The sequence below is a fragment of the Falco rusticolus genome, chromosome 2 (assembly GCF_015220075.1).
Source record: "Falco rusticolus isolate bFalRus1 chromosome 2, bFalRus1.pri, whole genome shotgun sequence".
NCBI classification, from domain to species: Eukaryota; Metazoa; Chordata; class Aves; order Falconiformes; family Falconidae; genus Falco; species Falco rusticolus.
In genome coordinates this window covers 82318232-82344496 of record NC_051188.1, presented here as the reverse complement: position 1 = coordinate 82344496, position 26265 = coordinate 82318232, and the positions used below count along the sequence as shown (strand labels likewise).

General features: G+C 48.1%; 1 protein-coding gene and 1 long non-coding RNA gene across 7 annotated transcripts; one reads left to right on the top strand and one right to left on the bottom strand.

Annotated features, from left to right (window-relative positions):
* The first annotated feature begins 256 nt into the window (after positions 1 to 256).
* On the top strand, positions 257 to 25889 carry NYX (nyctalopin). Of its 6 annotated transcripts, XM_037376881.1 has the most exons (5): positions 257 to 2201; positions 2579 to 2738; positions 12234 to 12304; positions 19946 to 20021; positions 23358 to 25889. In XM_037376881.1, exons 4-5 carry the CDS (start codon positions 20000 to 20002, stop codon positions 24755 to 24757), a joined length of 1422 nt encoding a protein of 473 aa, XP_037232778.1. In that variant the 5' UTR covers positions 257 to 2201; positions 2579 to 2738; positions 12234 to 12304; positions 19946 to 19999; the 3' UTR covers positions 24758 to 25889. The 6 variants fall into 6 exon arrangements, with proteins under 6 accessions (XP_037232778.1, XP_037232774.1, XP_037232772.1 ...); XM_037376880.1 differs by lacking the exons at positions 257 to 2201; positions 2579 to 2738; positions 12234 to 12304 and adding exons at positions 19153 to 19530; positions 19673 to 19764 and having other exon boundaries at positions 19946 to 19996; XM_037376879.1 differs by lacking the exons at positions 257 to 2201; positions 2579 to 2738; positions 12234 to 12304 and adding exons at positions 19153 to 19530; positions 19673 to 19764.
* Positions 18503 to 19039, bottom strand: LOC119143066. The gene is made up of 2 exons (XR_005102569.1): positions 18922 to 19039; positions 18503 to 18612 (listed from the first exon to the last, which is right to left on the bottom strand). It is a non-coding gene; the product is annotated as an uncharacterized LOC119143066 (long non-coding RNA).
* Positions 25890 to 26265: the final 376 nt, after the last annotated feature.

Genomic DNA, 26265 nt, shown 5'->3' with positions numbered 1-26265 from the left:
AGCAGTTTTGCTTCATTATTCACTGTATTATTTTGTATGTTCATTTTACAAAGTTAACACCAATTTACAAAAGTATAGCCTCAGCAGCCTACATGTTCAGTATATGGATTGTGGAGTCTATCTGATTTACAGCCCCATGCTGCTTTCAGGAATGTTGTAGAGAAAATGTCTATTGGATTTGTGAGAACAAAAGTGGATCTTTAAACTCCAGGTTCATTTGTCTTCTTTTTGTGTACTCTACAGGGCTGATTCTGCTGAGGCCTCATTAATGGTCTTGCAAAGCACTTTTCCAAGCTCGGAGGAGACAGCTGAGGCAGTATTTCCAAAGCATCCTGGCTCTTGGTGTACCTTCACTGCAGTTTGCTTGAAAGGAAAGTTTCCTGCTGATGCTAAGTGGGAAGAAAGTTAGTTCAGGAGTTCTCACCTCTTCTGATTCGGTGTTCACTTTGGGCGGTTGAGGATAGTGCTTTGTCTGCTGCTTTGTGGGGCTTAGGTGAAGGATGGGTCTTTTAAGTCTTGAAGGCTCGGTGGCTAGTAGTAGTTCTGTTACTTGCTGCTGTAAATGAGGCTTTTAGTGGGTCTAACACCAGTCAGAGGGAACTATTTTTTATTGAATGAAAAACAGAACAACTCAGCCTTGCTGCGGTAAGCTGTGGCGTAAGCTTTGCGCTGTGATGTCAATAGCAAAGTGGGAATGGGGTTAAAGCTTTGGATCTTCCTGCTTTAAAGATGTGGGAAGAGCGTAACAGATCACAGTCTGCATCCTGATCTGCGAGGCTGTGTGCTGTGGGGGTTAGGAACGGCGGAGACGCTAGCTTGTGGGGGAGGTAGGAGAGAGCAGCTGTGCATGTTGGCACTGGTGCAAGCTGGCCGCTGACGCGCGCAGGCTGGCAGGGAGATATGCTGGATCAGCTTTGTGGGTAGAGAAAATGTCCTGGATTAGTTAGTGCTGGCAAGAGCCGAAGTGAGAAAAACACTGTGAGACTGAAGCGGTGGATGTGAGTCTTTCCTGGGCTTTCCATGCAGTGCTTCCCAGAGTCCCCCCTGCTTACAAGCTACTTACCATGTTTTTACTTTGAAATTCTTTATATATCACTGAATTGATCCTCTCTTGCTACAGAAATATCTTACTTTCCTTCCCAATATGGAGGTTATTTAGCCATTTAACTTGTGGGTGGCTGGTGTTACCCTTCATTCCTGTTGTCCTTCCTGAAAGTCAGATTCACGTTCCCTCGTGCTGGGAGGTGAGGGAAGGCTTGTGGCTGTCGGGTGACACCTTCCCCTCAGCTTGATTTAACTTGTGGTGCTGCCCTCAGAAGTAGGTCTGGAGCAGGTTGTGCTTTTCCCTTTCTCCCAGCGGAAAATTCCCACTATGTCACTGTTCCACTGAGGGGTCCTTGGAGTGCTGACCTCAAATAGTGCTGGGCATGGGAGAGCAAGCAAAGCAGCAGCTAAAATGAAGGTGTTGATGGGTTTGATTTCTGTTCTTGTATTTTGTGTCACCAGTGACTTTCAGAGCACATTTTCAAGCATGTTGGGCAGCTTGCCTGTAGGATAATATTACAGTATTAATAAAGGAGCAGGCAGGAATCAAAAATGTCCAGGTTTTTCCAGCTCAAACTGGAAAAGAAGCAGATAGAGAGTAAGGAAATAGTGATTTCAGTGCAGTAGAGAAGGCTGTCGGGCTTAAAGGGTGATTGATGGTTGGCAAGAGCCATTATGAGCGGATACAGTGTCAGAACATTTCCATCCCTTGAAGTTGCTTCAAGTCTCCACAGCCCAGCTGGTACCAGATGCATGTTTGCGTTGTGAAGTGCCAGTAAACCAGGCTAGAGAAGAGCGAGGCTTGTCCTAGCTGACTTAAATAATGTAAAATTACTATCCTTTAGTGGGAAGCACTAAAAATCCCAGAGATAGTACTCAAGCCCCTTTCATGTGATGAGAAATTCAATTTCTAACCCAGTATAACCAATAGTGAGATTAATTTATGCTTTGAGTTCTAACATTAATCTTTAATTTAGCTCAGTGCCTCTTCATCTAGCTGAGAGATCTCGGTATCTCCTGACTGTGCTGTTTTGATCAAGGATGTTGTTCTTCAAGAGCTGTAAACCCCCTCACCGCCTCACAATACAAGGTCTGTCGTCCTAGACAGAGACCTGTATTTACTTGCATGAACAGGCCTGCTAGTAAAGATACTTGCTGTAAGTAGATCTTCCTTTTAAAGGCAGGGCATGTGTGTGGTAGGATTGGGAAGCATTTTCCTACCCTCCCTTTTAGGCAGTTGTCTCCCACGTGCACTCTGGTGCCTTGGGCAGCAGCTGCTGCTGGTCACATGAAAGCTCCTCTGCAGAGCCCCACGCCATGGCCAGGGCCGCAGACAACCCTCTGGTGTTTCTATTTAGCCCACTGCTCGGAGAACTGAGCCTGTTTGATCGTGATGACTTGCAGATGGCAGAGTGCATGTGCCATTAGTTTTGGAACTGGTAGAAGTCTTTCCTTTTTAACTGGTGATAATTCAGTTTGCCTGGGACAAGGATTTTGGAGCTTCAAATACAACCTTTCTTCTGTTCCGTTCCAGCTTTCGTGTTTTGGTGTATAGTCATGTGTCACGTGCATTACGGCTGCTCATGTGTTCCTGTGTATTTTGATGACTGAGGCAAGCTCAGAGGAAATCCGAGGCCCCTGAGCACACAGGGGTGCAAGGCAGAGGACTGCACAGGCCCTTACCTTGTTCCCAGGTACTTTGATTTTAACACTGCAGGACTCTTGCCTAAACTCTTTCTGGATCGTCTTCTTATACCTTATTGCACCTTGTCAGCTGTGGGATATGTCTCTATTACTTCCTTTACCCAAATGGGATCGTCCCTCTGGAGGGTTTCATGGTGTGGCAGTGCACATGCCAGTCACCTCTAGCAATGGACTCGTGGGATAACGCAAAACCTGTGTGGGAGCACAGATCCCACCTGTGATATCCTGTAGCCTTTTGCCCCATGTTTGTATAACATCTAGCAGAGTAGCCTCTTAGCTGAATTGCTGTGCAAATACTTAAGATTACTCATGAGAGTAGGGAAGACTAACTCCATACAGACTGATGTTAACGAGAACTTCTTGGGGAAGATGCTTCCTAGCGGTCTGCTAGGTCTGCTTTTCTTCTGATCTCTTCAAAGGATCACCTGTGGGCTTTGAGAGTGTGGTTGGGAAACTGTAGTCAGATGTTACAGACCTCATTTGATCAAATTCCTGTCGGGGGGAATAAACAAGCAGTGTTGTATGTTTTGCTTTAGGAAGTTCAGAGATTAGCTAAGTCTGTGTTTTAAACCTCCTTCATAAACAGACTCCAGCTGTGACAGTCCTGGGATCTGTAACCTCTTGCTCCAAGCTGCAGTGCCAAAATAGAAACAGGCTTTTTCCTGGACATGCTTTGTCCTGAGATGATCCCTCAGTTTGTGAATGTGTTCTGACTTGGCAAAAACCAGTCATTTAAAATATTCAGCGTGACAGCTGTGAAACTGTACACACCATGGTCTGGTGACTGACCGGAGGAGTAATAAATGCCCTCTGCAGAATGACACAGAATGACACAGTCAACACTGGCGTCAGTTCTGGCAGCTCCAGCCTTGCTGGTTTGTGAACACATCACCCCTCGTCTTTTCTAGCTGAGCGATGGAGATGCAGCTTTTCCCATGAATTAGAGAAGCAGGAGATGCAAGACAAAAAGCAAAGGCCGTGTAAAATCTATCAGCAGCCTGGGAAGGCGTTGGTGTTTGCATTGCAGCGTTCTATGTGCAAAGTTAAAATAGGATACGTCTACTATGTGTAGCTTTACAGGGGCAGAGTGCTCCAGTGACCTTCCTAAGCTGTAAACTTCAGATTTGATTATGGTGTCCGTTTACAGGTAAAGAGCCAAATATTTGGGCTGCAAGGGCGCTTTTTTTTTTTTTTTTTTTTTTTTTTTCTGTTCATTCCATTTGCATAAATCTCTATATGCGGCATTCCTCTTGATGGAAAAGAAAGGCCAGCACTTACAACAAACCCTGTGATAGTGCGTTTATGACACTACTAGTTAGACAGGTGAATAACAGTATTTGGAGGAAATTTCTGTAAGCTTCTTGTTAGTTACCGTAGATAGTTCTGTGCTGTAGAATTACATGTGTCATTTGTCAAAGTGGAAATCGCTGCTGTGCCCCCAGTTTAAGCTCATATACAGCACTGCAGATATTATGCCAGGCAGGATGGCTGGGTTCTAATGATGCCCCTTTGCTCCTTCTCTTCATTAGAGATGCTTACCTGCAACTTTCACTTATCCTTTCATGTGGAGTAAGTCCCAGGTGGAAACATTGAGTTTTCCAGGCTTATCAGTGGATTAAAGTGGGCAAGAAAGTAAAAAACCCAGTCCTTTCTTTTTAGTTAACTTATTTTATATGAAGGAACTCTGAAGTGTTTCTTTTCCTCCCCAAATGGGGAATGTCAGATAGACTGTTTCGTGCCTTTCCTCTCTTTAAGAATACAGCATGGGAGGTCTCCGAAGTATAAAATTGCTTTTCCTTAATCAAAAAGACAGGTCTTGAAGCTTTAATAGAGATGTGTTTTCTTCTCAATAGTTCTCAAACATTTGCGCTACATTGGATTTAATGATGCAGGAGTTTTAAAGGGGCTGAATAAATGACTGCTTTTGCTTTTCATCAGCTGACATGTTGGTGATATAGCCTCTGTTAGAGACCTTTCAGGAAAAAACAGCATTAAAACCAGACTGAATTTACTGTGTTTAAAAAACAGCAGTGGAAAAACATGCCTCAAATACATAAATGTTACTGTTACAACACAAAAATGTCAAATGTGCATGAGGTCTCTTGTGTTCTTGGAGACCTTGGTTATATTCGGTAAATATATTCAGTTACTAGTGGTAACTTGGAAGACACTTAAGTGTGGGGAAGAGAAGGAGGGATAGCTAAACAGAAGGCTGACAAGGGGTGCAGCTGTGCAAGCATGCGTTGCGTTAGCTGGCTGAAGCTGCGGCGCAGCAGCTGAGGGATGAACTAGAGCTCTGGTATGTCACTGCACAGTTTGTTCTTTCTGATTTATGAATCCCACGCTTTGAGTACCTTTGCTTTGCAGTGTTAATGGCTTCAGTACCCAGGGAGTGTGTGCGGATCTTAATCAGGCACTGGTATATCATCTCTGTCAATCATCAGGCAGCAACAATATGCAAATGTTATCCCAAATCTGGGTTCTTCACCTGGTGTGCGAGAGGTGGCCCATGCACAAGAGTTGAGATACTTGTTTATTGCATGTCTGTGCAGAGGTGGGTGCTAAATCCGTAAAGCTAGCAGCCCTCTTAACACATAGTAAAACTTTTTATACGGTTGGAACAATTATTTATAAATACATTTTGCCGCACGTGATTCTCGTTGGTTCTTAGGAGCCTTGTCTTCATTTAGAGGTAGAGTGTTCTTTCTTTTTGCCTCACCTGTCCTCTGTGGAGGGGGCTTTGTCAGTACGGGGCTTTCTTTGCTCGAGGATGGGTCTTTTAGTGTGCTGATGAGGATAGTTCATACATAGTTCAAGTAATTTTTTGTTTGGTCTCATTAACCACTTGGTTCTCCTTGAGCTTATCTTGTTAATTCTTAGCCTGACCTATTTATGATGTCTGTTCCTTCTCCCAAGGCCATGTCTTGTTAAATATTTGTAAGGGTTGATTAACATCCTCTGTTTTCCAAACTCTTTCTTGTTTTTCGTTACAGATATTTACATATTTCTTTTTTAAAGTGAATAATTCTTATATCACAAACACACTGCCACACTCTCACTCGCTTGCAGAGATTTTTGCTTTGCAAAATGTAAAGCCAGTGCCTTGTCACTTCGTCTTCCAAACTGGACCCTAAGGAGAGTTGTTAATAACTAGTAAGGACACAGATAGCTCATACTTGCTTTACAGTTAGATCAAGCTTATGGTGCATTACCATGCGAATGTTACAACCTGTATTTCCAGCACAGTCACTCAGCTCTCATGCACAGGTGCTGGAGAAGGAAAATCATGCCGAAAATAAATAAAACAATATGCTTACATTAACTGCAAATACATCACATCTTGTTTATTACATACAACTCTTCTTAGGCAGCTCTTCCCACCCCATTAATAAAATGTCCATGAGGTTTCAAAGTATAAAGCTCAGCAGTTGCTGATGCAAAATGACAACAGCAGAAAGATGATGGTTTACACCACTCACAGATCAAGTCTGAAGGCTTTATTTACATGCTGCAAGACTGCACAAGGCTTTCTCTAGTTTGGTACATGGGAAATCTGGCAGTGAAATCAGTTGTCATGAAATTAAAAAGCATTCTAAAGACTTAAGGCATTAAGTGCTCTTCGCGTGCTGCTGTATTACATTCATAAAATACCCAAGCCTCGCCCTAATGGGCTGTAACGAACTCTTGCTGAAAAATATATCAAAATAAAACTACTGATGGTCTGGGAGAATGCCTTTCAGGTTCCTCGTAAAGACTTCATACCAATTAGCAAAGCTAGTCCCAGAGAGCACCTAACAGGCTTTATGCTAGACCTTACAGATGCTGGAACAGGACTTTGTTTTTTACAATACCAGTATTTACACTGACTTATGGGCTCGAGTGATAGGGAACGCGAGATTTGCAGTGAAAGCAAGGCAAATGATATCGTTTAGAAGGGCAGTAACAAAATTATTACTACCAAGAAAGTGGGAAGTCAGAGCTGTGTGGGCTGAGTTCTGTCCTTATTTGGCTTTGGGGAATTATGTGATTTTATTCTATGACTCAGAGTTGTTTTTACAGCATTTGCGTCACCCTGAGAAGTTGAATCTGCCTAAGACCCAGCATGTTCCAGGAGAGAATATTTTGTTCTGTAATGTGAACTCACTAACAGATACTGACAGCCTTCATGTTTTGCTTTTTTTATTATTATTGTCATTCAGGCATAAACTGCAAAATGTCGCAGAGCTATCAGGTTGTGTTACCACAACAACTACATGCAGTATCAGGAAAATCTTAACACTTGGAAAATGATTGTACAAATTGGCAACAGTGAATTCCATTTCTTGTTTGTCTCCTTCGGCCTCTGTTCACATGTGGAAAAAACACAGCCTGTGCATGAAGTAGATAATGTAGCCCCCCTCGGCTGCACCTGGATCTGACCATATTATTTCACTTGCAGAACCTCACTCATTATAGGTACCGCAAATTAGTCACCGCCCTGAAGTGTAAATGCTTGTGTTTTTCCATCCAGGAGGGTTGTTGGAGGATTTGGCACATAATGCTGTAAGGAGATGGCAGAACTGAAAGTAGGTAAGCTCAGTCAGTGTTTGAAGATGCAGCAAATCCAAGCAAATCCAAATTTAAGTCTTTGAAGGCTGGATCACAAATGCTGCAGCCCTGTGATGCAAAGTGCTGATCCAAGATTGGCTCACTCTGCTTGTTCAGATGTGTTCAAGTATTTCTGAGAAGTTATTTTTGTGCTGGCAGGCTTTATGAGAGATCAGGTGGTGTCTGCCCATGTGGCTCTGCATTTCTACAAGGCTGGAGATCATTTCTCTTCCTGCAGCTGGCACAGAGCTGTTCTAAAAGCATGATGCTGACATAAACACTGCTCTGGCTAATTGGATAGAAAAGAGGTTGCATGCCCGCACCCAGTATGGACCATGTTGATGGCACTGTGCAGACTGGCTTTTATTAACGGCCGTGGAAGAGCCTCAACCTCCCATCCATTGTTCAGGATCGAGTAACAGCTCGGACATAACAGAGATCCCAAGAAAAATGAGTCTTTTCTTGTTCCAAGTGCCTTGCATATGTGCGAGGTAGGGACGCTCACCTTTTAGTTCCCGTCTTTGCTGGAGAGCGCTGGCACTGGACTTTGACTGTGGTTCACTGCGTTGCTTGTTTGGCACGGAGCTCAGGCAGGAGGGTGCGTCATGAACCTGTGAGCCATTCTGTAAAGGAAACTTCCTTCTCTCTCACCTACTAATATTTTTTAATTTTTTTTTTTTTTACAATTGCATTTTTCCAGTGGTCTGCTTTTGGCTTTTGCTTTACATTTGCTTAGGTTTTGTCAAGAAAAAATGCTGAAGCTGAGTAAGGTGCAGTCATCTCAGACTGCAGCCTGGGAATGAGAGGCACTGTACTAATCTGCTCTCTGTCTCTCCTCTTATGTCCAGAGGAGAAGAAAATGAAGCCAACACGATTATCAGATAGCTTATTAACTGAATCCCATCAGAACTGGTCACTCTGCAAATTCTTGGTGATTTAATTCTCCCATTTAATTAATTTCTCCCCTAGAAATGATTAGTTCACATTAGAGGTGAATTACCTGTTGATTTTCCATTTGATAATTAGTGCTCTTCTAGGCCCTGGTTAAGCTTTCTTGCCCTATGTCAGATTTGTTCAAAAGCAGACACTTAAAGTCTTTTGATTTGGGCTTCTGTTAATCTTGCCATTTCCCATTATACGTATGGGAAGACATGCTGCCTTGTAGTCAAGGCAGGGGTCTAATAATGCCAAAGGGGCCTCCTGGAGAGGTGCTTCCCTCCCCGTCTCTGCTGTGGACTTCCCATGTACCTGGGAGAGACGAAAGACAAGAAAACCCACCCCAAAATTAATTACAGTGCAAACCTTCGACCTTTGCAGCTTCTGCTCTGCTGGTGCCCAAAGTCTCTGAGCCTTGACTTTTTATCTGCATGTTTGTCAGGCGTGGGGCCAGGGTTTGCAGCAGCAAGGGCTGCCTGCAAGGGCTTTCATGGTAGATGGGGGAATTTTGGGGGGGTCTGGTCTCTCCTCCTGAGGCAGCTTCTGTGTTTTATCTACAAATCGGTTCAATGCAAAATGCAGAAGCTGTCCAGGAAACAGAAGGCAATGCTTCCCCCTACACTGCTCCCCTTCCCCCCTCCCCCAGATATATTTGCAATTCTCAGTCTCCTCTTTCAGTATGTCTCTGCCAGACAGAAGCCTGCTGGCATTATTTATTAATTTTGCTGTACAGTGTCATGGTTTCAACAGGAGGGGGGGATAGTCCCCTTTTGATCCGTGCTGGCCCATAGCTTCTGTTGGCAGAGCACTTCTTTAGGAAAGAGGGTAGTGTGGGTTTGGCTCTCCCCATGTGATGGAAAGCAGAGAACCTGCGGCTGCTATTTGTCAGGCAAATGCTCAAAAATTTGCTGGTTGTACAAATCTGGGTGATGTTGCTCGTGTTAACGATTGCTGCGTGCCGCAGAGCACAGATTGTCCCTGCACACTCCCAGGGGAGTGGTGACAAATGCTCTCTTCAGCCTCTCCAGGGACAGAGGTGGCAGTGCTTGCCGGAAAGGCTGCCCTGCCTCCAGTGGCTGCAGGGCTGGGCTCTGTACGTGAAATAAGGTGGAGTGCAAGGTCAGTGAGCAATGCCCCGGTGACACCCGATAGGGTGTGTTTGGCTGGCTGGTCATGCACAGGCATGATGGAGGAAAGGCTAATGCCTGGCAGAATTTTTTATAGAAATAGGCATGTTTAATGCTTGAATAAATACAATGTTTAGATCTCCCTCAGCTGCTGCCTAAGCCTCAAGTCTCCCAAAACACTTCTGTTCCTTGGTGGATTAGAGACAGAGGCTCAGAGCCTCAAGGGTATTTCAGCATCTGTGCTGCTGACATCCCCTGGCTAACCCTTAATCCTTTTTAGGTCTCTCAAGTGTGAAAGGAGTCACCTAAACACAGGTGCTATTGCCTGGCACAGCCCCAGAGCTGCAGGGGGGTGCCTTGGACAAGTTGTGTTCCAATCTCGACTTTGCTGGCACAAGCCAACCTCACCGTACCGTGTTACTGCCCTGGATGCCCATCCTGTTCCCCTGTGAACGTCACTACCGTTTGAGTCGGGAGGGACCTGTGTGTGCTGCTGTTTTCCACAACCTGTGACGGGGCTCAGTCCTGTAGCCCATCAGTTGGAGACCTTCAGGCAACATGCAGCCAACTGGTGGCACTGGTAGGGTCTCTCAGACCCGATGGAATGCTCTGTCAAAGGCACCTACTGAGCATCTACCCAAAATAGTAGGCTGAGGGTGTTGCACCTTAGTGCTTTCATTCATCGGTTCCACGGTCTGCTCTTTGCAATTTTGAAGTTGCACCACTAAATATCATAGTGGCAGCCCCAAGCAGCGGTTTTCCCTATCCCATTTACGGGGAAGGCAAGCTTTTCTGTTACACTGGTGAGCCCACTGCTCTGGTAGGAGAGAGAGATTGTGGATGGGCTGTCACTTGAGTGCACCAGAGTGGCTGCTGCAAATGCTCAGTGAGTGCCAAGGAGAGAGAGGATGTGTCCTGAATGCCCTGGAGGTGCTGCTGGGCGCTGGCGTAACGGGAGGCACAGCCCCGCACGGCCAGGCACGCTGCCTCTTCCCTGTCCCATGCCCTCATGTGCCAGATGTGTAGCCCCAGCACAACCCGGTAAGTCTTAGAGGAAAATTGTGAAAGTGCTGTCTAAATCAAAGGGAAGTAATAACCATAGTGAGAAATTCTTGGCAGAAGACAGTTTTGTTGAGGGCTGCGGTGTCTTGCAGCGCCCTGGTGTGATTTATTTTTAATGCTGAACGTCTAGCCCTTCGTTGCATTTCCCACAGCTCAGCCTGATCAATGTACTGCAGCCTCTCCTTCCCTCTGCCTTGTACACATGGTGTTTACCACCTCGTTTATTTTCTGTTTACCATATACAAGGAAAGCAGATACTCTCTACTCTCTGTTATAACTCGCATCAGGCATGGTAGCTCAAACAACTTGTAACACACTTGTTGCTAAAGCACAGCTGTTGTAGCACAGCTTTTCTGACAAGTGCAAAGAGGGTTTTCCCCGCCTGTTTGCAGCCTCCCGCAAACCCGATGCAACCTGCACAGCATCCCTCGATGCAACCTAGAAATCGTTACGGGATTTGCAGGCAGCTATCAAGCTAGCAGTAGAGCTTTCTCTTCATGTTGCCAGTTGCTAGGCTTGGGATTCAGCACCGATCCTGTCTGAGAGGGTAGTGTCCACCCTGCTGCAGAGGAGCTATTTCCTCTGTCGCTGTCGATTTGGTGTCTCAGAAAATGCTGTCGCATCCTGTCTCCCTCAGGTACCCGTGTAGCTGGTAGGAAACAAAGCCTTTCGCATGAGCAGAAGTGCTGTACTTCTGCAATGCATAAATACACCGTCAGTGTGGGGGATTTGCTGTGTTTGCCCGTGACGTGGCCACAGGGGCTTTTTTGGTGATGCCCAGGATTGACATGCAGGAAGAGGTGTCAGCAGCCCCTAAAATCACAGGCAGGGAATGAGTGAGAAGCAGAATATGCAGGCTTAAATGTGTGCTTATCTACAGCAGTGGCTGTTCCCCTCCCACCCCCAAGCTCTGCTAGCTTCAATCATCTTAGACCTGTGCAAAAACTATACATACATCAGGTGGTGGATGTTTGAGTAGCTGCATTACTGGAGCTGGAGAATCTGAACACCTTGCAAATGGACTTGGCGGAGGCCTGGAGAAAGCAGTGTGGCAGATGGCTGCTGTGGGCTGCACTGGCTGCTCACAGCGACTGCTCTGTCTCCCCTCTGGTGCGCCCCAGAGTGATGCTGGGTTTCTCACCAGAGTTTCTCATGCTCCAGGTTTGGGCTCCCTGAGTTTCTTTGTCCTTTACCCGTGACACATCCTTTCTTAGTAGTCCAACACATGCTGTTCAAGTGTGCTGTACGATGTGGGGAAGCTTTTACTCACACAGCTGTGGGGAGGAGCCCTGGCGACTTTCTTGTACCCCTTTCCTTTGCTAGGAGGGGGGCATGGGAAGGAGGTCTTGACCATAATGAACAGTTTTTAGTAAGTTCTGTCACTGTGTTTTCAGTCCAGTCCTCGAACTGATCTGGGACTGATTATTTGCTGAATGCACTGCCATTATGTGCTCAGGAGGGCATGATAAGTTCATTTAACACATCTTCCAGATCATCTGTAAGTGTATGCTGCTTTAACCTCCTGTTTAGTGTGCTGGTTTTTATGTTGTTGAAGTTTATTCCTGATCTGCTGATTGGCTGCTTTCCTATCTGTCAGCATCTTTGACAGAAAACAGAATTATCCTTTTAGATCTATTACCAGGTAATTATAGTGGCTTGGCGTGAGGGAGTGCTCCTTGTTACTTGGCATTCAGAAGTGTTAGGCAGGCAGGGGAAAGTACCATGGCAAATAGAGCAAAAATCACATTTCAGCCCAGTTATACCTCCCCCCAGATTCTCCCCGAGTATCTGACCTGGCTAGAGAGAAGGCTCCTGACAGAAATGCCCGAGTTAAGTGGAAACAGGTAAGTGATGAACTGCCCCGAATGTTGACGCTATACAGTGGGGAGAAGGTGGCACTGATCCTGTCGTGGAGGTGGGAGAGATAAATCACCAGGAGGTAAACAAACTGTCTGGTGAGGCCTGGGAGGGCTGTTGGCTTGGATAATGTGTTGCTTGTTGTGTGTTTAGTGCAGAAAGGCTGCTTCAAAAGGTGTTTACGGTGCCGCGTTTAAGTTTATTGTGCATTGCCCATACATGGTTGTGGAGGCAGCTTTAAGATTAATTGGCTCACTAGCCACCGAGGGGGAATTAAGCGGAGCTCACTGCAATGTATCCTTGCCTTCGTGTGTGTACTGTGCAGCCTTCCCATTAGATTACAAAGAACTGCAGGTAGTCACTGCCTTGGGCAGCAGTCTGCAGAGAGCACGGCATGAGGACTTTAAGGAGGAGACAAGCTGCTGTCTTTTTATTACACAGGATAGAAAAGATCCTGCAGATGCCGAAGGGCTGGGGCAGAGCAGCTCCCCAGCTGCTAGCAGCCCGAACCCTCGCGGGGCTCCCCTGCTCTGCATGCCCACACCACTGGTACCCATGCACCGGCTTCAGCAGGGAGGGCAGGCTGGCTGGCGTGGGTGCTGCCAGCCTTGACTTTCCCGGTCTGCCAGTGTGACATGCAAGCAGCAGCTGCCCGCTCGGCCACACACTGGGCACGAGCCGTGATGCAGTGCGGCACACAGCCAAGCACTGCTTGAAGGCAGAAGTGAGGGCAGAGCTTTCCGTACCCTGCAAAGACAGAGGCTTCACCAGCAGCGGTTTGTCCCTGGAATGAGACGCTCGTACATGGCCAGCCAGTTTTTCATTGAGGCCAAGAGTCACAGTGCAGATGGGGGGGATGTAGATTCAAGTTCCACTTCAGCTTTAGTTAATACAGATCTGAGCCCAGCTTCCCTCTCCCTCCCCAAGGCTCCTCTGGGCATTGTGGGGAGTCACCCAGTAACCCCAGTGATGTTGTTTTTCAGCATTGCACCCATACGCATGTGTTGCAATGGGAAGCAGGAGCTCGATGCCATGGCAGGTGCCTGGCCCTTCGCTGCAGAGCAGCCCATGCTGCTCCTTTCTCACTGAAGTGTCACTGTGTGATTAGCATGTGTGAGACATGAAACCACATCCACAGAGTGGGTCAGGAGAGATCTCATGTAAAAGCCAGTGGCCTGGACAGTCTTGGAGAGGCTCTCTGACCTGCCCTTGTCAGGCAGGGGGAGGATTTGACCTTGACAGAGCTACATTCCGTTCCCTGGGCTTCTTGTTCCTTTGCATGGGGTCTACGTGATATCTAACTGGGCCATTGTCAGAGGTTTGGGCTGACAGACAAAAACACTGGCCTGTGGTTTGCTGTGCACGGCATCTGCTTCAGTCTCCCTACCCTAGAGTGTGCTGTTCCCTTTCAGAAGATGCTCCTGCTTGCAGCTGCAGGTTCCTGGGCCTCCGCCCCTGCTGCACAGCTTGGCCATCGTGCAGCAGCTGGGCTGGGGCTTCACATCTGGTGCCCAGCTTGACCCTCTTCTCTTTCTGCCGCTTCACTGGCTTCACTTCCTTACCCTCCCCGTGGGTAAGCGGCGTTTTGGTGGCTATTTCTTGCCGCGTGCTGCCGCTGGCTGCCTTGTCTCATCTCTGCTTCCTCCTGCCATGGACCAGGTGGTGAAGGGTCCCCCAGAGTGACTCCTGCAGGTAGCCTGCAGCCAGCCCAGCCCTGCCGTGAGGAAGCCTTTGGGCTGGGTTTGGCCATCGTGACGTGTCCAGCACTGTCTGTGCTCTCAGTCCGTAGGCAGGTGTTTGTCAGGAAACTGTCCCCACTCGGACCCACTGTATGATGGCAGCCTGCTGCTGGGCAGCGTGTGCCCGCGCCGCCGTGGGGACACAGCTTGTGGGGGGGGGAGCGGGGCAGCTGCCGGTGTGAAGCAGCTGCAGGGCTGCAGTGTTCCACACACAAACCCAGGCCGGCAGGGTGAACATAAAACCAGGCGATGGGCTGTTCTTTGGTCACGTCTTGCCAGGGAAGCTGGTCAAGGCTTGGACAGTTTTACGGACACTGAGCAAACCTGGACCCTTGGCAGAGGCTGCTGATGGGATTGAGGGGACAAAATTGGTCTCTGGGGTGAGGTGGGTTTATTTCTGAAGGGCAGGAGGCATTTTGACAGCCTGAAGGCACTGTCGCTGGCGTCAGTCCTCCTTGCTGAGGGTACACTGGGAGCAGGACACCATGGGGAGCACCACAGCGACTCTGCCTTCCAAGGGGGTTCTCGAGGTGGCGTGGATCTTCTCCAGCTGGAATGGGACCAGCAGAATGCAGCCTGATGAGGGCACAGCACACCAGCCTGAGGGGGCTGGGCAGGCTGAGATGGGGCTACAACACGGGGCAGAGGGCCATCAACAACAGGCAAGCTGCATTGCCCAGGCTGGGCAGAGACCCACAGCCCTGGGCTGGGCTAAAATGGAACCTCCGGGCCCTAGGGCTGGGGTGGGGGAAGGCCCCAGCGGAGACCCCTCATGTAACACCTACAGGTACCCCCAGGACCCTGGAGCTTAATGCCTGAGCAAAGTCCAGGGGTCTCAGCCCAGACAAAAATGAAACCCTTGCCTGCAGAAGAAAGGCTGTCCTCTCTTCTGATCAATGGAAAGGTGCTTAGGTCCTTGCTCTTGAAGTCCTGACGGGCTCCACAGCTGCTTCTAAGTCTCCTGAAAGCAGCAACATCATGCATGTACCAAGCACTGTTTCTGGCGATTACTCAGGCTGTGCCAAGTTGCAAATCCCAGCACAGCCATGCTGGTCCACCCAGTCTGCTCGCAGCACAGCAGTCTCCACCGCAGAGGACACCTCCTCCCTGCCCCAAACCCACGCCATCCGGAGCTGTGCACGCATGGCATGGCTGGCTGGGTGACCACCCTACATGCAACCCCGGTCCCATGGAGCAGAGCCGACAGCAGGAGCCCCATCAAGAAATGCTGAGGCAGCTACTTCAAAGGTCACCCCAGTGGTGATGTGCACAGGAAAGGGTCAGAAGTGCGGCACAGCTGCTGCTGTGAGAAGAGGGGAAGTATGCACTGAGCTGCGGCTGCTATTACAGAAGTTCAGGAAACCAAAGCCTGGGGTGGGCGGAGGGGCTTGGGTGCTCTGCGGCTCAGGGCCCTCCCCCCCCTGCACTAGTCCCATGAATGCAAGCAGCAGTTGGAGATAAATAACAGGAATGAAGCTGCTCAGCCACTGGAATCAGGCAAGCAGCTCTGCCTCCACTGCTCTGGGGAGGGCAGTGTTTGGATGGACACATCTGGATGTGCAATGCCTGGGATCCAGCTAACCCAGCACTGGTTCTAACGGTGTGGGGGTGTCCCCAGAGCTGCATGCCCTCAGCTCTCTTGTCATCCTCTGTCAATGACAATGGGCCCTGCTGAGGCCCATGATGGCACCCACAGGTAGGTGGCCAAAGTGGGTATGATGAGACCTCTCTCACCTTCAGTTAGGTGAGATGGGTCCCACCATCTGTTTTTAGCCAACCTTTGAAAATAAAGGGAATATTTTAAGCTGTAGCTGAACCACTGCAAGAAGTGAGCCCCAGTGGTCAATTTAAATCACATCAATATGTATCAGAGAGAGGAGCTACTTTCAGATCCTTAACCCACCATCACAGGAAATGCCCCTGGCCATGAAGAAGTGGGTTTTTAGAAGCAATCTTAAACTAAATCTGCACAGGCTTGCCCTGTGAGGTGGGCTTGCCCTCGCTGCCAGCTTGTGAAGCTGTGCCAAGGCTTACGTCCCCAGCACATACCCCTGGAGCAGATCAGGCTCCTCCAGTCAGGGCTGAATTCTCCAAATTCTTTTGGTGAAAGATGAGATATAAGTTTTTTTTTTTCCAGTGGTAGTGTAGCTCTGCTGCTTTCTGGGTTTGGCTCCACTGCTAGGTTGACCTCAGGCTTCTCTGAGTTCCCAGAGATTAAAAAGAGCAGGACAGGTCATGAGGAAGAGCCCTTAGTGGCAAAAACATTAACAGCGTAGAACTTCAGTAGCAAGGTCTGTAGCTTCCGAGTCTACTTTCAGCCCAGCAGCCACGAAGCTTCCCAGCACTCAGCCTTAACCAGCTGTGAGTCATGCTCTGAAAAATGTTGAGGTGTGGTTTAAAGCCCAAGTTTGTTTCTTTTAAAGATAAATGCTGGTCTCCTTTATATACCCTCTGGTGTTTTAGTTTTTTCTACCCGAGATGACTAGAAACTTCTCCTTACCAGGCCTCTTTCTCACCTTGGCACGGCCGTTCAAAATCAAAGGTTATCAGGAAATGAATGAGGCTTCGCAAGAGCTGGCAAATGTTCATGGGTGGCACTGTGTGGCCAGCTCGGTGCTCCTGCAGTGCTCTGCTGAAGCTGCTTGCAGGGCGATGCTCCCCGACCACCCGGCTGCCTGCAGAGGGAGACTTTCCTAGAAATTGTGACCTCAGCGTGTCTCCCACCCCCGGTCCCCACAGCCTCCCCCCTTGCAGGGGCTGAGATGCTCATATGTTCTCTGTGCTGTGGTCTGGAGGTGCACGAGGCTCCTGCCCATAAATGATGCACAGAAATAGACCGCCTTGGAGCTCCTGCTGCTGCTGCTGGCCAGGCAGCTGCTCCAGCTGTGCCAGCACAGGTTGGCTGGTAAGGCTGTAGGTGGGAGGGCTTGTGATGGGGCAGGACAAGGGCTATTATCAGGGGTCCTCAAACCACGGCCCACGGGCCAGATACAGCCCCCCAGGGTCCTCAGTCCGGCCCCCGGTATTTACAGAACCCCCACACACACCCCTGCCGGGGGTTGGGGGGGAAACCAAGCAGCCGCAGATGACTGCCTGCCACTGCATCCGCGCGCCGGCCCCCTGGTTAAAAAGTTTGAGGACCCCTGAGCTATTTCAACCTTTCCTACCTCCAGCCACAGTAAGAAAGGCCAGACTGGGGCTGAGCTTCATCACCAGGCCAGCTGTGGCCAGCAAGCTGTACACGTAGGACACGGATGGCAGAGATGCTCTCAGAAGCTCCTGCAGGAGCTAACAATACCTGCATTTCTCCACGGCGAGGTGGCACATTGCAGTAGCTCTCCAAGAGGTGTTCCCTGCCAGCCTTCCTCCAGCTTCTGCCAGAGCCTGCTTTGCAACATTGCTAACGATGTCATGGCTGCTGATTTTGCAATAGGCACCAGCTGCCACTGTCCCCCCACCCCTGAAAACAACTGCTGAGGTGCATACAGCTCTCAGTTTAATAAGCCCCCCCCCATCCCACCCACCTGTTTTACATAGCAGAGGTTCCTTGTGCCATTCTCAGGGGATGTGTTTTGCCAGATCCCACAGTCTGCCCCTCTGGAGGAGGTGGCTCTGCAGATCGTCCCACCCCCACCAGTCCCTTACTGTGCACATGGAAGAAGAGCAACGAGGCACAGGAGAGCCCCAGAGGCTCAGCAGCAGTCTGGTTGGTGCCTTGGTGCGGATCAGCCCCTCCTCATTTCCAATGAGCAGATTTAATATTGCTGTGCAAACCAAGCAGCAGGTCTAGTCCCTGGGGAGCTGCTGACTGATCACACACCAAATTGTCCCTGAGTCCCATGCACCCACCTTGCTCACTGCCTCTGCCCCTTGTCTACAGCATGTGTACACCTGGGGAGAGACAAGATTTCTGCTACCACTGTTAGGGCTCTGGTAAATGTTGGGGAAAAAGGAGCTGGCAATAGCGCTTTCCCATCCTCCCCCCTATTCTTCTTCATGGCCAAAAGGCCAGTGTTCTGGTTTCTGTGATCAGACAGGTTGTGGCTTCCTGGTATTCCCATGGGAACCAGGACCTTCAGGGGAAAAGTCAGCTACCCCGGTGCTGGTGCACACCTGGCCAGTGCCACTTCTGTCCCCACAAGATCTCTATCAGCTTTAGCTCTGGTGGAGGCTGCAACATGCCTGTGTGTGCCTTTGCCAATCTCTTTCCTCCTCTGTGCAAAGCAGTGTGGTGCAAAGCACAGATGTGCAAAGCTGGGGGGTCGGTACCACAAGGTGGTGGGGAAAGGTATTCTTCAGGTAAAATCAGTGCTATGTGGGTCACCCCCTTCCTTCCAGCCTGCCTCCCAGCACCAGGCTGCTTACACGCTGTTTAGACAAATACAAATTCCCTGCGGTGCCAGCCAGATGCCTTAAAACTGGGGGAAAGCCAAAACAAAATAAACCTGATGTAGCTGGGTACTTTAATTTGCACGAAGAGCTGAGCATCAGCAGGCTGTTTCCCAGCTGAATCTTTCCTGCTGTAACAAGCATAAATTCATCAGGTATTCCATTTCCTGAAAAAAATAAACAGCAGAATAATTCACTTAGAAATAAAAAGTAGAGCTATTTTTCCCTCTGACATGGTGAATGCAATTACCTAAGGCATGGGAGGCTGAGATAACTCACTTATTCAGCCCCCACTCTCCAAAGAAACCATCATCATTCTGTCAGAAAAGGCTTTAAAACCCGATTCACATCCTGAATGCTAAAACATCACCACATACAGAACCTGTCCTTATGATTTCCACACAACAGCTGCAGCACCACAGGCAAACCGCTCTCCTAGACAGGGCAGAGTTCAATATAACCAGGGCAATACAGACCATGCAAGCTCCCTCTGCCTGTGGACCCTTCTTCTGGTGCTGTTGGCATCTCCTTGTCTTTCAGGAGCAATCCTCAGCAAAGCAAAGCAAACCACACCGGCGTCCTGTTAGCAGCGTGTGAACCACACTGGGGCTGGGAAAGCATGCATGAAAGAAAAGAGGCCCAAGCTGCGTCTGTTCAGAGAGCTCAGCGAAGGGAAACTGTAAGCCCGTGCTTGCCCCACACTATAATCCTATTTAGGTTGCACCCTGCACTCCCACCTCCTCTGCCATTATATAATGGGGAGTGGAATAATGACTTTCAGCAATGCTGTTCAAGTGGCAGCGGTCCAACTCTGGACTGTATTTTTTTTAATGGAGTGGGGGGAGAGTAGGTTGGCAGAGGGGAGAAAGCATCAGTTTGGTTTGTCTGCAATCCCTGTTTTGCTCTGGGAGCTTTAGAGGACAGACACATTCTTCCATCTCCGCTAATCCTCCTCTGATACAGAGGATTTTCCTGCCATTAAATGATAGCTTGTGAGAAAAAAATGCCAACTTTTCAGAGACTGACTCGTATGGCTAATGGCAGCCCCATGAGCAGGAGGGAAGACACAGCCACTGCCTGGCTAGGTAAGCAATATGTTTAGATGATTTCTGATGGGAATTTTAGTTTTGACTGTTTGATGCTAGGCTGGTTATGCTCCCCTTACCAGTACCTATTTCCTGGGGAGATAGGCAGTCTCTTACTACTGGTGATCTGCTTCCACCTCAGGTGATAGGAGCCTGCTCTTGGCACAGCTGGTGGGAAGGATGCGGGTGAGCTCCTGAAAAGAGTAACACAGAGCTGCAGGATTCCCTGAGAAGGTCAGTGGTAGAAGAAAGATGCTCACCAGGAAGGTGCTGGGGACTTTTTCAGTTTGAAAGTGTGTGGGAGAGGAGCTTTTTCGCTCATCTTCATTTCTAAACATAGAACTTACTGTGGGAAAATGATTCAGGGAAATGACAGAGGATGAAACCTGTCTCTGTTCTTCCTGTGTGCTCTTAGATCTCTCAAATTTGCTTGCCAGACCTGAAATGCCACTAGCGAATAATCAAGGTAATGTTTGCCATCATTTTAAATGGTGAGTATACTCTTATTCTGCATTACCCAGTAATGGATTAGACAGTTTGGAGAGGTGTAGGTTAAATACTCAATTATTGCAGTCATTGTCTCTCTACCCTCCTAAAAACTCAGCAAATATTTTTTCCAGTCTCTCACTTTTCCTTTTAAATACTGAATTACTGTAGTACTTAAAAGAACAAAAGAGATCCTCCCTGGGTGGAATTTTGTTTATTCCTTATTCTCACAAATATTGTTGACTTTACTGGTATATTTCACCCTTTTTCTTGAACACATACCTCATTTGAGCACCCTCTGTGTGAATGAGTTGGAAGCATCTTCCAGCTGCTGCCCTGTCTGCTGCTACAGTGTTAAAAGCAAAGAACATCCTTCTGGGGGAAGGGGAAGGAGTAAGTAGTGAGGAAGGGGAGGTGGGGATGTTTCAGACTATGTTGGTCAGAGGAGATATGGCCAACCGAGGAGATCTGAACAGCAGCTCTCCCGAGGGTTTGGTGGGGTTCACATGGAGGATTTTTTTCTGACTTCCTTTGCAAGAGAAGGAGGGAGAATTGCCACAAAGACTTCGGTGCTGAGGGGCTCCTCTGGGCTCCTGTTGCCAGGGGAATGTTTTCTCATTGGATGGTCCTCAAGTCCTTGCTTTCCATGTACTGCATGATGCGAAGAGATACACTTATAAACAAAGATCTCAGAGGTATGCTGTGAAATGCCACTAGCAGAAGACCCAGATTTGGTAACTGAAAAACCCTTGTGTATAAGGAAAACAGTCTGGATATGGCTTGGGTACAGACGTTTCCTTTATCCAGTGATAAGAGAACAGGCAGGGAGGGGGAGGAGGCGATTTGGTTATCAGTGTTCTCATTCCTCCACTGCACACAGTGTCTGCAGCTGCTGGGGGCAGTCTGCTCTGAAGGCCAGAGATGTGACTGACCTTTGAGTAGCTGTAGCTAAACACTGAACTTGCTTGGGACAGTCTTACATACAGGACAGCCTATGCACATATGCCCCCCTGGATGCCACCCTGAGCCCATGCAAAGCTCTCATTCCAGAAGGAACACTTGCATCCATCATTTTCCAGCCAGCCACCTGTGGTCAGACATTTGGGAACAGGCAAATCCTTAATCTGTCTGGCCCTCAGTTTATGTAACTGCCTAACAAAAACAACATATGCCCCCGTATGCAAGCAACAGTGTGGAGTGGTGCAAATGGTAGCAAATGAGGCAGCTCCCAGGCAGCCTACGCGAAGAAAGAGCAACCTGAGGCAGGCGTGTTGTCCCCCTGTCTTGTCCTTAGGCTCCTCACCTGTTGTCTACCCAGGGCCCTGGCTGAAGGGGAGTTTTCTTTAGCTGTGGCTGTTAGATGAAGGCTCAGGAAAAAAAAAGAACATACAATCAAACAAACAAAATGACAACCTGTCTGAAATACTTTCCACCAGAGTCCTTCACTGTCATTTTTCCTTGAAGGGATGCTGTTTTGCTAATTCTCTGGTCACGATAGTGTGGCCATGCTTGATGGGACCTGCATTTCGATATTGAGGCTACAGCTGAAGTCCTTCTGGGATGCTCTCTGCACATATCTAAATCCCTCTTCTACAAGTGATGATGGGGTTGGTTCAGACAGAACCAGGCTAGGCAGCTCTGGGTTGATGTTCTGTTAATCGGGACCTGTCCAGCAAACCTGAAAGTTTTGCAAGTCTTCTGCTTGAACAAGCCGCAGGCAGCTTAAATTCATAAATACAGTACTGTGCATATTGAGTTTAAAAAGGATGGAGAAAGGGCAGAGCAATTGCAGTGCAAACTGTAGTTTGGTCTGTACACTGAAGCCTTAGGGGCTGAAAAAAATCAAAGCTTGACACTGGCTGAAGATGATGCTTCCTGGCATATCACCTCACAAATCTGTCTTAATAAAAATGTCCATTGGGAATATAGCTGTAGTTAGCAGTTGCTGTACTGCTAACCAGCAGGGAGAGGCAGCCCAGTTGCTGGGATCTCCGCTCTCCAGTCAGTCTGCAGGAGTGTGGGGGAAAGTCTGTTCCTTGGCCTTTGGGGCCAGACATACACACGCAGCAGCAATGTGATCCCAGCAATTCTGTAATAAAGGTGGCTGTTCGTGTGTCTGTTGGTATCTCACATCTTTTTGAAAAAAAATTAGAAGGATTATGCCTGTGTGGGAGCCAATAAACTGCAGCAGAAAACCCAGTCAGTAACAATACCACATTTTCCTGCTAGTGACTGTATGGAGAGTTTGCTGGTGCAGCTGCTCATTTTGTTGAGTGGCAGGTAGGATGTGCCTTTGAGAGCAATTACAAAATGAGCTCTGCCTTCAGTTCTTCCTCTCTAATGAGTTTATTTTGCAGATGTCTGGCTGACTGAATGTTTTTTCCCTGCAAAAATGCCTGTCCATGGAGGCTGATGTCTCCCGTTCCTTTTGTTCTTCTCTGATTTCTCCCCAAGAGCTTTCTCCTTGTCTTCCTTGTTGTACATCCACCTGCATGGGACTACATTGAAAAGAAACCACAATAGCCACATACCTTCCATGTCAGGCTGATAAAAGGACAAAGTGGCTGCTCCCATCAAGCATAAGGCACTATGATGACTGTCTTGAGAACTGGCAAAACAGTAAAAAGTCATGAAGAAAGTAGTTGAACAATATCCCTTAATTTGTTTTTTCCTCATGCATAGTGGGAATATGTTTTTAAACACTGTACTGTACCCTTAGGAGCTGATAATTCCCCTTGTAGTGTTGCACCAGCTCATGGCTCTGGTGGACAAATATTAGGTTGAATGAACAACAAAAAGGAAGAAGCAAAAAGCATGACTTTGACGTGCTCCAGGCAACTAACTAATCTCCCCTGCTGGCTGTTGGACTAGAACATACTGCCCTCCCCTCTTCCCCACCCAGAAATACTGCAATCCACCCAAGCTGGCCTTCAAAACATCTCTGCCTACTCCCTGGTCAAACCGTGTCCCCATCAGCTTGCAGAGAGACCAGTCACAGAGACACTGAGAAATACGTAAGTCTAGGTGAGTTCCCCTCTTGGGGAAAGAAATTAATCAGAGATGACGTTCTAGATGACATTATATATCTATATATCTGTATCTATATCTACACACACGCCTTCTCAGAGGGTTTAAAAACTCCAGCAGATTTTTAGGAATCTTGCATGAGAGCTCCTTGGTCAAAACTGGCAAACAAATAGCAGGTAGTAATTAGCTTGGCTAGAAGCGAGGCAAAGGCAGCGTAATTTCTTTTTCCTGTTGTGGCTAATATATTTGCTAACGATGCATCCCAATTCTCTCCTTGCGTGCCTCCATGGGGATGGCACGTTCCTCTCTGACAGTGATCCTTTGGGTCCCCCACGTCCAGGCGGTGTGGGCCTGCGTGCGGTCCTGCCCTGCCAACTGCGTGTGCACCCAGGAACGGAGCTGCTCCGTCCTCTGCGATCGTGTCGGCCTGGGGCAGATCCCTAGCGAGTTCCCTTGTGAAGCCTCCTCTATCAACCTGGACAAGAACAGCATCAAGTTCCTCTCTGAGAGGGCCTTTGGGACTTTGCCTTCCCTCAAATCCCTGTCGCTCAACCACAACAATATCTCCTTCATCACCCCGGGGGCTTTCAAGGGGCTGCCCAGCTTGACCGAGCTGAAGATGGCCCACAACGAGTACATTCGCTATCTCCACACGCGGACTTTCACTGCCCTGAGACGGCTGGTGAAGCTGGACCTGGCAGACTGCAACCTTTTCAACATCCCAGACAGGATCTTCATCGAGCTGCCTGCTCTGCAGGAGCTCTTCTGCTTCCAGAACAACTTCCGGAGGATCCCAGGGGCCATCAGGGGCATGGAGAACCTGACCCACGTTTACCTGGAGAGAAACAGGATTGAAGCCGTAGCCTACAACTCCCTGCAGGGACTGACAAAGCTGAAATACCTGAATCTGCAGGACAACAGGATAAATGTCGTTCATGAGCGAGCTTTTCAGGGCTGCCAGAAGATGGAGTACCTGTACCTGAATGACAACTTGATTAGTGAGCTTCCAGAAAACTCCTTCGATGGCTTGAGGTGCCTGAAGATGCTCAACCTGGGGGGGAATTTTCTCAGGAACGTTTCCAACACGTGGTTCGGGGACCTGGGGGAGCTGGAGGTCCTCTACCTGGACCGCAACAGGATCAACTACATCGAGGAGGGGGCTTTTGAAAACCTCACCAGCCTTGTCGCATTGCACTTGAACAGCAACAACCTGACGACCTTGCCCTTTTCTGTCTTCCAGCCGGTGTACTTCCTCGGGCAGCTGTACCTCTTCCGCAACCCCTGGGAGTGCGACTGCCGCATCGAGTGGCTGAAGGAGTGGATGGAGAATTACAGGCTTGTCAGGGATATCCCCTGTGCCTCCCCCTCCTCTGTAGCTGGGATTGACCTCATGGATGTGCTCTATGAGAGATCGCCAGAAGGTTACTGTCTTGACCCAGTGGAGGTTAACATCACGTCTGAAGGCCCGACCCCAAGTGGAGAGCCTTGGTCTACCACCGAGAGCAAGTTCAACAGCCTTATCTCCAAACTCTTGCTCCAGATGGGCCTTCCCGAAGAGGTGGCAAACACCACTGAAGGCTACAGTAACACCACACAGCTGGACGGACTAACTGATGGGGTTTCTTCTGGGGTGGGGGAAGACAGTATCGAGGCCATCTCCTTCTCTTTTTACTTCCCAGCACTTTTTACAGTGATTGTTTTGAAATGCAAATAGTCCAAGGGCTGCAAGGAGCATGGGTCCTACTTAAGCATTTAGTCCCTGTACCTACTTAGTCATTAGGGAGAAGTTCGTATCATGGGTCTCCAATACATAACTGGCTCCAGAACCCCCTGCTTGGGTTGGTTGGATCTGGCTCTAGGGAGATGGTGGGATCAGGTTCAAGGCTGCATCCCACTCTGGGTAAGAAACCTGCCCTGCAGGGTCTCAGAGCCTCCTGGACACTCAGAGCTGTGTGGAAGGTGAGCAATGAAGGAATAGCAGTAAAGGCTGAATTTCTCAGAGACATGTGATGTCCCCTGCTGGGAACAGTGGGAAGAAGGATCTGTACGGATGGCGGTGTGGTGCTGTTTATTCCATTGGGCCAACTCCAGCTGAGTCAACCACCCACTTTATGAAAGCAAGACGAGGCAGCAAAACTGGACCCCCTCCTCATATCCTGACAGACACCCGCATCCACGGCAAGTGCTGCTGAACACTGGTGAACTACTTCTCGTTTCCACCAGCGTGTGCTGGGAGAGCGGGGCTGTCCTGGGCAGCATCCAGGGATGCAACACTAGTCCTCATGAACAAGAGAACAGCATCTGGGCCAGCACCTGCCCCAGGCGGGTCTGGGACGGGCACAGTGTTTTGGCCATGACTACAGGCAGGATTTTGATCCTTTCTCTGGCACAGGTACAGAAGAACCAGATGGACCCATGTTTGTCAAAACATTCTCCTCTGAGGCAAAGATATTTAAACTTAACAGCTTACTTATTAACATTGTTTCAATGTATTTTTTTTAATTAATATATTGTTTCAAGGAATATATTGTTTTTATTTGTAGATTATTTCATGGCATGGCAGCAGGGGCAGAACATGGTAATGACAAACGCAACCAGGCCCTACTAAATATTTTGTATTTCCACCACTAATGTGTATCACATAGCCTCTCATATTATGCCATACCAACTTTGCTGTCATTTTCTTTTATATGGCATCTTACATGTTTTATCTTTGAAATCTTCATTGAATGCTGCTAATATGTCCAGACAGAATTACAGAATTATCATGTTTTATGATTCAGAGCATGTTAATAAAATAATTTGATATTTTTCTCACAAAAATAAACTAACTGATGAAAACCAGGTGTTTGGGTTTTTTTTTTTGAGATTCTTGAATTACTCTGGTAAGGTTTTTTGTAGGCTACTCAAATGGGCGCACATGAATGTCCTTTTTACGGTGTAGAGCAAATGGCAAGCTATTTCAGCATAAAGAATAGACACTAACTTAGAATATGATTGTGCTTACATTTGTATTAAGTAGCAATGATTTTAAAAAAATAAGTGACTACATAGAAATACGCTTCTGTGATATTTTAACTATATTAAATAATTACACATGGCTTATCATACTATGATGTACATGTTCATATGAAATGATACAACATATACAATCCTTTATTACTGCTAAAATGTAATTATGTAGGAATAAAAAGGGAAATTAATTAAAAGAAAACTATCAAA

Excerpts from the sequence above, each read along its gene's own strand:
- NYX (XM_037376877.1), top strand. The coding sequence starts at position 19,900 with ATGACAGAGGATGAAACCTGTCTCTGTTCTTCCTGTGTGCTCTTAGAT. Across the intron at positions 19,997-23,357 it reads GCCACTAGCGAATAATCAAG|TGATCCTTTGGGTCCCCCAC; the intron begins GTAATGTTTGCC and ends CCTCTCTGACAG.